The sequence below is a fragment of the Octopus bimaculoides genome, chromosome 24 (genome assembly GCF_001194135.2).
Source record: "Octopus bimaculoides isolate UCB-OBI-ISO-001 chromosome 24, ASM119413v2, whole genome shotgun sequence".
NCBI lineage: Eukaryota > Metazoa > Mollusca > Cephalopoda > Octopoda > Octopodidae > Octopus > Octopus bimaculoides.
Genome location: NC_069004.1, coordinates 33,729,476 through 33,740,475, shown reverse-complemented (window position 1 = coordinate 33,740,475; position 11,000 = coordinate 33,729,476). Strand labels below are relative to the sequence as shown.

Genomic DNA, 11,000 nt, shown 5'->3' with positions numbered 1-11,000 from the left:
TCGTAGACAGATACGAATGTCGGCGGTTGATAGGTAGGTACAATGATACCCATATATGTGTATTTGTGCGTTTGTGTCTGTGTTTGTCCCCCACCACCGCTTGAAACCGATCTTGCTGTGTTTACGTCCCCGTATCTTAGCTGTTCGTCAAAAGAGACCGATTGAATAAGTACCAGGCTTACAAAGAATAAGTCCAAGTTAAAACGGAGAAAGGACCCACCCTTCATCAGTTGTCGGCTGTCTATCTACTCCTCATTTTGAGCATTCAACTGCAAAATGAGTCTTCAAAGGCAGTTGCTGCCATAAATTCTAAAATAAAATTTAGAATTTATGGCGGATCAAATTTGGGAACAAAAAAAAATGACGGTGGACACATATAAGGAAACCGAACGAAAACAAACATGGAAGGTCGTTTGAACAGAAGGAGAGGAAAATAGTGAATGCTGGGAGAAACATTTTTTTTAAAGAGAAATGATGGAAGAGAGAGTGAAAAACACGTCTGTGCAGGAAAAGAAAGATAGACGATGGTCACGTGTGAGCAACGAGAGGGAAAGAGAGACAAATAGAGGCAGCCACTAAAAGATAAAAAGACCATATCCAGAGAGAAATCTCGGTGAGACTGCAAGAACGTTGTAAGTGCCTTACAATATTTGTTCCGGATCTTTGCGTTCTGAGTTCGAATCTTGCTGTAAGCTAATTGGATGGTGTGTTTCATCCATCAACCGGTTTGACACTACTAACTGGCAGCTGGTTACTTTTAGTGGATTCCATCCTGTTGCCATGTTGAATTCCTCCATGTGATAACTTGGATGCTTTTAATGTAGGTGCGTGGCTTAGTGGTTAGGGTATTCGGCTCACGGTCGAAGAGTCGTGAGTTCGATTCCCGGCAACGTATTGTGTCCATTCTTTGTGGAGTCTAAGTTTGAATCTTTTGGGCACTAGTGAGAATCTCTGTATCTAATCTGTGAACTATATTCACAAACTATACACACAGACACACACACACACATATACGAAGGGCTTCTTTCAGTTTCCGTCTACCAAATCAACTCAAAAGGCTTTGGTCGACACTCACCAAAAGTGCCACGCAGTGGGAATGAACCCGGGAGCTCTTCTTTACCAATTGTATAGGTAATGTGATTTCATAGCAGTTTTTCCAGCTCAAATATGTTACAAATGCGAGGTTGTATCGCATGTGTTGTGAGAGAATGTTATGGTGAGGTATTTCTCCTTTACCAAAGTGAAACGGGGTTTTGTTGGCGAGAGAAGAGGATGTTGGTGAGTAGAAATTGATGGAGCTATGAGGTGCAGTAAGAGAGTGAGAGTGAAGGAAAAGGAAAGGAGGGAGGGTGAGAAATTTATTATGGAAATGAGGGAGGGAGGTGAAATTAGTGAGGGAGTAAAGAGAATAACTGAGAGAAGAGAAATGGGTGAATAGCGGTTAGTGAGAGAGGGAAGAGGAGTGAGAGAGTAGAAGTTAGTGAGGGAGTGAGGAGAAGAAAAAGATTTGAGGGAGGGAAGAGTAGTGGGTGAAGTGAGGGAGTTGAAGTTAGTGAAAGAATAAAGGGAAGAGAAGTGAAGGGGTAGAAGTTAGTAAAGGGGTGTGTGAAAAAGAAGAGGGAGTAAAATAAATGACGGAATGAAGAGAAGTGAGGGAGTAAAAGTAGTGACGGAGTGAGGAAAAAAGAAAAGCGAGGGAGAAGTAAACGGATAGATGTTATTGAGAAGTGAGAGAGTAGAAGTTAGAGAAGGTGTGAGGGAATAAAGAAAAGAGAAAGAAGTGAGAAAGTAGATGTTAGTGAGGGTGTGAAAGGAAGTGAGAGAGAGAGAGAGTAAAAGTCAGTGAAGGAGTGAGATTAGTGAGAGAGTAAAAGTTAGTGAGGGACTTTAGAGAGGTGAGAGAATAGAAGTTAGTGATGGAGTGAAGAGAAGCGAGAGAGAGAGAGAGTAAAAGTTAATAGTGAGGGGGGAGTGAAGGAGAGAAAGAGAAGAGGATTGAGTGAGAGTGTGGCTGACTGCCGCAAGGGGGAGCGCTGGTTTTGATGTCGTCTGGTTTCTTGAATTTCGCAAAGGGGGGAAAGAAAATTGGAAGGGAACAAAAAGCAATGTCTGGCTTTAAACCGACATAACTACTGCGGCGAGCTCCACATTATTAAATACAACAACAGCAAATACACCATCAACATTAATAAGAATATTATAATAAAGAGCCATAGTTTATTGTATGAGAGTGCTGCTGCTGCTGTTTGGTTTGGCATCAGAGGGGGGGGGGACCGACATTGTTGTCTGCTGGTCTCTCTCCAATGTCGGCTGCCAGTCGAGTTGACAACTTTACAGACGACACAACGACGACGACGACGAGGAGGAGGATATTTTTACGAAGCCACATAAAGCCGGGTCGTTAGCATACACACACACACACACACACATATAGACAAACACACATATACACGCGCACGCACGCGCGCGTGCATACACATACTTCCAAACACGCAGACACACACACACACATAAACAATCACGTACCCATACATATATTCACATACACACGCGCGCACCTATACACTCACATCGCACACACACAACTTCTACCTACACATACACCAACACACCTCTGCACAAACACCCTCACGCTCAAACACACGCACTCATACGTACACACACACACGCCTCTACATAAACACACACATCTCTAAACACACATACACACACCCACATCGGCATTTCACCAACAAAACAAAACAAAACAAACAAGACAAAAATACACTCTAATAAACACACAATCACATCCACCCACCCACATTCACACGAATAGATAATTACACATATACACATACAAACATATAAACAATCACACACACACACACACATATGTAAAAGGAAAAAAAAATATACATTGTTTTCGGCTTTTTCTTTTTGCATTCTTACGGAGGAAACCTATATTATATATTATATATATCCTATATTATATTATATTATATATACACTCGTCCATTTATGTATATAACAACAGAAGTGAAAGGACGACAAAATATTTGACCGGAAAATATGAGGTAAGTTCTTTATATACACCCATTCATGATGTGTGTGTGTTTGTATAGTATGTGTGTGTGTGTAGTATGTGTGTGTAGTGTGTGTATATACTTATATGATTATGTGAATATTTATGTATATGTAAATGTCTGTAAATATCGTGTAATCACGCACACGCGCACGAAATAGGTAAGTACCCAGGTATATGTGTGTATATAGTGTTATTATTATTACCTGTGTTACACAAACACGAGTATGTGTGTGTGTGGAATTTTGGAATCTCTGTCGGTACTTTACCCCACGATCAATAGAAAGGGGGGAGGAAATGGAGAATGTGAAAGGAATAAATATTTGAATAGTTAAAAAAAACACACACATACATTCATACATACATACATACATATATATATATACATACATACATATACATACATACACATACATACATACATACACACATACGCATACATACACATGTAAATATACACAAACATACATACACTCACATTCGCACATACATCTATACACACACACATACATACATTTGTACATACATGCATACATATATATACATACATACATACGTACAAATAACCACACGTATAGACACAAAGTATCGTATAAACACCACACACACACTCGCACACATACATAAATATACACATGCATAAACACTTATAGGGATCCATGAATACACATACCTACCTATATATACATACACGTACACATACAACAATTACACACCTACATATGTACATCCGTGCATGCATATATATGTATGTATATACACACACACACACACACGCGCGCAAATGCACCCATACATGCACAAACACACATACACACACACAGGGACACGCACGCCGGTCCTCATATATACTTATATACGCAGACACGCGTCCACCCATGCCATCATACATCTATGCATATATACACCCACAAAACAGCCACCCACAAACTCGTATAAACACGCTAACACCCACAATCTTCTACTCATAGAGGCAAACACACACACATACATACAGGCATCCACCCACCCATCCACAATCTATACATACACACACGTGTGTGTATATATATATATATATATATATATATATATATACATAATCACACACACACACATATATCCACGCACGACCCCTGTAAATACACGTAAAGCATACAAAAGCCTCCTCCAAGACCAAACACACGTAAGAGAGAGACAGGCGCATGGCTGTTGGACTGTTGACACTACACACACACACACACACACATTCTACACACTTCGTTTCTAAGCAGTCATGTGGGGTCGGTATGCGGGTGTGTGGGTGTGGGTGGGTGTTATTTCTGTACAGATACCCATCGATCCGTCTACCCGTCTGTCTGTCTGTCTATCTATCTACCTATCGATCGATCGATCGATCGATCTGTCTGTCTGTTTCTCTCTCTCTCTCTCTCCTCTGTCTATTTATCTAATGTTTCACGCCTTCCCTGTGTGTATATGTATATATGTGTTTGTGTGTAGTAGTAGTAGTAGTAGTAGTAGTAGTCGGTGGCAGAAACGTTAGCACGCCGGGCGAAATGCTTAGCGGTATTTCGTCTGCCGCTACGTTCTAAGTTCAAATTCCGCCAAGGTCGACATTGCCTTTCATCCTTCCAGGAGTCGATAAAATAAGTACCAGTTACGCACTGGGATCGATGTAATCAACTAACCCTCTCCCCACACACACAATCTCAGGCCTTGTATCTATAGTAGAAAGGATATATATATATATAAAGTGAAGTGTATTGTCACTTAAGTGTGGCTGACCCCTAGGGCTGGATGTTACTGTTGCTTTAGCCCCAGGAGGACATCTCCTCCAGCTGGCTTATCGACACACTACTGTGTCCTGTTTGTTTTGCCATTTAGAGAATTAACATTGCTTATATATAGATAGATAGATAGATAGATAGATAGATAGATGGATAGGTAGATGGATAGGTAGGTAGATGGTTTGGCTAGCACTGTGTGTGTCTCCACCGCTTGACAACGAGTATTGGTTTGTTTACGTCCTCGTAGATTAGCGGTTCGGTGAAAGAGAGAGGGAAAACATAAGTAGCAGGGGTTTGACGTTTTGGGACTGAATCCTTGAAGCCTGTGCTCCAGCACGGCCGTACTCCTTGATAAGTGCCGGACTGCATTTCAGTGCATTTACTCACCTTGAAATGAGTACGACGTCCGTGTGTGTAGGTGTTGTCGTACACCTGGTGGACACGTGTGTGTGTGCGTGTGTACGACAATATACAACTGGTGGAAATGTGTGTATTTGTGTGTGTGTCATTCCATGTGTTAGTATGTATATCTATGGACGCGTGTATGAGTGTGTGTCCCCATGTGTTTGTGTGTTTCACCATTGCATATTTCATATATACTTTATACACCATCTAGCGTATATTTTATGTGTAGAGGTGCAATGGCCCAGTGGTTAGGGCAGCGAACTGCCGATTTTCGCCAATATTTCTTTTGCAGATTCGTATTCTCCGTAACCGAAAACGGGGGATTGTGTAGGAAAAAAATAAATAAATAGCTGGGGGGTGGCTACAAAAGGAAGTCTTGCCGTGCTCAGCCCCTTGCATGTTAATTTCACGAGCAGGCTGTTCCGCTGGTCGGATCAGCTGGAACACTCGTCGTCGTAACCGACGGAGTGCCACGTTATATTTTGTGTAATGTCAGCAAATTGTTTGTATGTGTGCTTGCGGTCATGTATATACATACAGACATGTATTATGTGTGTATATGTTTTTGTATGTGTATTTATGTATATATGTATGAGGTATTTGTGCAATTCGTGAATCTAGATATGCATGTGTGTGTGTGTGTGTACGCTTCTGTGTGTGCATGTATACGTACGTGAGTGTTGATGTATATATGTATTTCATTATGAATGTGTGATGCACATATCTATATACGTAGGTATGCACGTGTGTATGTGTGTATGTCTGTACATGTAATATATCTATATCTATGTCCCGTTTATAATTATGTCAATGGGCAATTAGTGACTGTAATCAATATTGTTTCGAGATTATTTCAGAATTTAACATTTTAAGAACGAAACACGAAGAAGAAATTGAAAAAAAAAAAAAGCACATCTGATATTATACGTGTGTGTGTGTGTGTGTGTGTGTGTGTGCGAGTATGTGTCAATGTGTACCTGCAAGTATGTGTGTATATGTGCGTGTATGCGTGTAGAAATGTGTGTGTGTGTGTGTGTGTATGCTGGAACGTGGTAAGTTTTGTTTGCATTCGTGTATATACGTGTTTCCGTTCTTATATTCATGCTTTTACACACCCACATACGTAGAGAGAGAAACAGACGGACAGACAGACAGACAGACGGACAGACAGACAGACGGACAGACAGACAGACGGACAGACAATCATTCTACACTCTTGTGTAACTGTGAACTTTGAAGTGTCCTTTTACTCGTTATAAAATCTTTTTTAAAAATCTGTGAACGAAAGCAAATAACTCACACACTCACGCAAATACGCCCTCACACGCACACACACCTCTATACACATACAGCTATACACACCCAGTTTACATATCTATGCATACACACCCAGTTTACATATCTATGCATACACACACGCGCACACACACTCCTCCACACATAGCGGTGCACACCCAATTTACACATACATGACACAAACATACATACTGACATAACATGCGAATAAATACATATGTGTCACACAATGAAAGAAATGTAACCTTACACACACACACACACACACACCCTGCATATATGCACGCATACTACATACCTATACGCACAAATATTCCCATATGCCTACATATATATATATATATATATATATATATATATATATATATACACACTACATACATACAGGCATATATACAAACACACACACACACACACACATATATATATATATATATATATACACTCGCGCTACAGACTTTTGTACAAAGATACATTTGTCGCAGGCGTGGCTGAGTGGTAAGAGGTTTGCTTCCCAACCACATGGTTCCGGGTTCAGTCGCATTGTGTGGAACCTTGGGCTACTATAGCCTTAGGTTGACCAAAGCCTTGTGAGTGGATTTGGTAGACGGAAACTGAAAGAAGCCCGTCGTATAATGTGTGTGTTTGGTCTTTGTGACTGTATTTGTCCCCCACTCAACTTGACAGCCGGGGTCGGTGTGTTTACATCCCCGAATCTTAGCGTTTCAGCAAAAAGAAACCCAATAGAATAAATACCAAGCTGAAAAAAAACTAGGTCCTGGGGTCGATTCATTTGATTATACATCTTTCATGCTTGTGCCGCAGTCTAACGACTTCGGTTCATTCAGAGATACAAGACACGCGCACAGAACTAAGTCGTAACAAGCAGGTTACAATTTCATTGCAGTTTCAGAAAATCTAACGAAGGACGTTATATAAGTACTTCAAATAGGAAACTAATTTGGGAGAGGCGGTGATGATGGTGGCGGATAACAGTAATATAGACGGGGAAGAACGTTGTTATAGGAAGAGCAACGGTCAGTACAACATGTACGAAACGAGAGGGTGCGGATTGAAATTGCTCGCTTAACACAGACATGCAATGTTCAATAACAGTTGTTTTGAGTGAAAACCGGTGAACATAACGTATTCTTGATAGTATGTTGTCAGCTTAATGTGACAGCCCCATAAAAGGGAAGAATGCTACTGTTATTTAGCCCTAGGAAACACCTAAATAATAGCAGCATTCTTCCTGTCACATTAAGTTGACAACATGCTATCACTTTATCGTGCTGTTACTGCATAAATCTCTCTAAGAGATTTAGAAATGTATTATTTCCAATAACGTATTCTTGTTTTCTAGTAATGATATGGTTGACATATATATATATTGAGATGTAACGAAATATGGAGAAGCTCTGTTGAAATATTACGTTAGAATTCTGTAGAATTGTCAGAGACCCGTGAAGAGACTCCACCCGTTAAGAAATTTTGAAAATTTCATGTTGACAATGACATATGCAGGTCGACTTTTGGATCACTCGAAATATTTAAGAAAGAAAGAAAGAAAAAATTGGCTCTCTCGCGCTTACGAAGACGAAGGTTCCAATCAATCCGATCACCAGAACAGCCTGCGATCTCGTGTGACTTCGAAGCGTTTTCATCCAAGATGGAGACGAGCACCAATGCTTCGTGTTACGGGTTCGATGACTGTTGAGATTTTTCTCGACAGGAAACCAATGGTAGCAAGTGAACGTGGCTGACCACACTCCACAGACACGCGTCCCCATAACGTAGATCTCGGGAAGATTCGGCGTGACACAGGACGTGACAAAATTGGCCCTCTGAGTTACAGGTACTACTCGTTTTTGCCAGCTGTGTAGACTGGAATAATGTGAAATAAAGTGTCTTGCTTAAGGAAACAACGCGCCGCCAGGAATCGAACTCACAACCTAACGATTGCGAGCGGAATACCCTAATACGGGCCATCACACTCGAAATATTTCACACACACATGCCACTGGAAATGTGTGTATAAGACAGACCTGAAATACAGAAGGCATGTCATTGAAGAGGTCGCGAATGGCGAGGAAAGAACTCTGACAAATCTGATTGATTGACTGACTGACTGGCCGAACCATTAATCAAACAGTCGACCAGTTAATTAGTTATATTGACAAATGGATAATAGACAAGTGAAACAGAAGAACTGCATGTGTTTGTTACGAGGTACAGCTATACATACATACATACTATATATGTATGTATGTATGTATGTATATATAGATGTATGTATGTATATATGTAATACATTGCTTTTAGCATTGGAACTCGAAGAAGATAAATCTATAGATAGTAGAGTGTAAATATTAAGTTAAAACTCCCCTGGATGGAAAAAGTTGAAAGCTTTTTTAATCCAATATTTATAGCTTTATCTACTTCAAGATTCACCGTTGGAACCCGATTTAGTCCATGACTCTCAAAGTTTCTAAATTCTTATGATGTAAACTATATATGTGTGTGTATGTGTATACTTATATATATATATGTGTGTGTGTGTGTGTGTGTGTGTGTGTGTATGTATATGCGTATATATATATATATAGGTATATATATATATATATATATATATATATATGCGTATCTATATATGTATCTAATTTCTTAGTGGGTGGGCGGGGGCCTGTTTGTGTCTATGACAATTATTCGAAATGATATGCCTCTAGAGATATGATAGTTATAGCTTTACAAGAAGTGTGTGCGCACGTGAGTGTGCACATATATAGGGGATAATAGTTGTTAATTTCCTCTACGTGCATACTTTGGTTTTAATGCTTTATACGTGTGGAGTATATGTGTACACAGATGACTTTTATAGACGATGTGTGAACATGTTTTTTTTTTATATATTCGTACTTACATGTGTGTGTGTGTGTGTGTGTGTGTGTGTGGAGAGAGAGAGAGAGAGAGAGAGGGGGTGAGAGAGAGAGACGTAGATAGATAGAATCGTGTATATATATATATGTAAATAATAAAAACAGAAGGAATGTGGTTCTCTACAGCTGTTTCAAGCGTGTTTTTATTGATGAACAGAAGTGTTACATCAAGGAAAAAAAAAGTTTTCTTCAGGTGAATACAGGTAAGAATTAACAATTACAACTTTCCAAGAAAAAAAATATAGTTCAGATCACTCGACCGACCCAAATTCGGAGAGAGAGAGAGAGAGAGAGAGAGAGAGTGAGAGGTGTTATGATTTTGTTAACTTTTGTATCGACTCCATACGAGTATTCACACATGAGTGTGCTCATATATATGGGATAACAGTTGTTAATTGTCTCTATTGTTTCCCCATTGCTACCCTTATTGGGTTGAAAACGAAGTCGACCCTCTGTTCGATGTCTCAATAAAGAGGAACTATGATGGAGCCGGGATAGCAAATGTAGTGGGATTGTTTACCCCTTAATACCTTCAGAAAGAGACACTCCTTAACTTTGGGTTGTACAGTGATGATGGATTAACAATCAAATGCAGAACAAACGGCCACAGAAATTATTTAATAGGAATATGAGAGGAGTGTGGCTTTAACGTAATTGTTAGCACTAAGTTCGCTAAGTTACATCACTAGATTTAAAGACAGGGACGCTTTATTCTGGCTGAAAGTCAACCAAGGATACAGTATACATCCAAAAACTTTTCTTCAACACGCTATCTATCTATCTATCTATCTATCTATCTATATATATATATATATATGTCTGTCTGTCTGTCTGTCGTTACGTAATCTAGCTATCTATCTGTCTGTTTGTCGTTACCTAATCTATCTCTCTATCTATCTATCTGTCTGTCTCTCTCTCTTTACCTATCTATCTATCTCCGCCTGTCTGCCTACTTGTCTGACTGTCTGCATCTCTACCTGCCTCTCTCTCTCTCTCTCTCTCTCTCTCTCACTTTCTACACGCACACACATACACATGTATATAAGTTTGCATATATTGCATTTTCAGGTATGTATATATAATATGTATAAACGCATCTATACATATATACATCCATATGTGCACACGCGTATGTGTGTATTGGTACGTATATACACATACATGCATATGCATACAAATAAATACACACGTATAAAAATAGATTTACATAAACACACACACACACACACACACACACACACGCACGCACACATATATCACAGCGCACGTAGATACACCGAATGAGCGCGTGCGCGCGTGTCGGTAAGAACTACCTGATATAATAATATGCAGCGCGGTGTTTCTGTATTCTTTTGATGATAATACTTTAAAAGCAGAAATACCATTTTTTTCTTTCCTTGTTGAAGAAAAACAGGGAAACTCTGAGAGAGAGAGAGAGAGAGAAGGGGTCCTTTACCACTTCCTCCCATCTCTCTTCCCTATGAATCTCATTCCCAGAACCAGACCAGAACCATTTATATATATCAGGAACCGTCG

The 11,000-nt window shown here is 39.8% G+C and overlaps 1 protein-coding gene across 1 annotated transcript in view; it reads left to right on the top strand.

Annotated features, from left to right (window-relative positions):
• Positions 1-1,962: 1,962 nt before the first annotated feature.
• Positions 1,963-11,000, top strand: part of LOC106873737 (protein inscuteable homolog) — a 118,740-nt gene continuing 109,702 nt past the window's right edge. Inside the window, exon 1 of the mRNA XM_014921233.2 lies at positions 1,963-3,053. Within this exon, the coding sequence (XP_014776719.1) occupies positions 3,049-3,053 (5 nt within the window). The 5' untranslated portion in view covers positions 1,963-3,048. The remainder of the gene's footprint in view (positions 3,054-11,000) is intronic.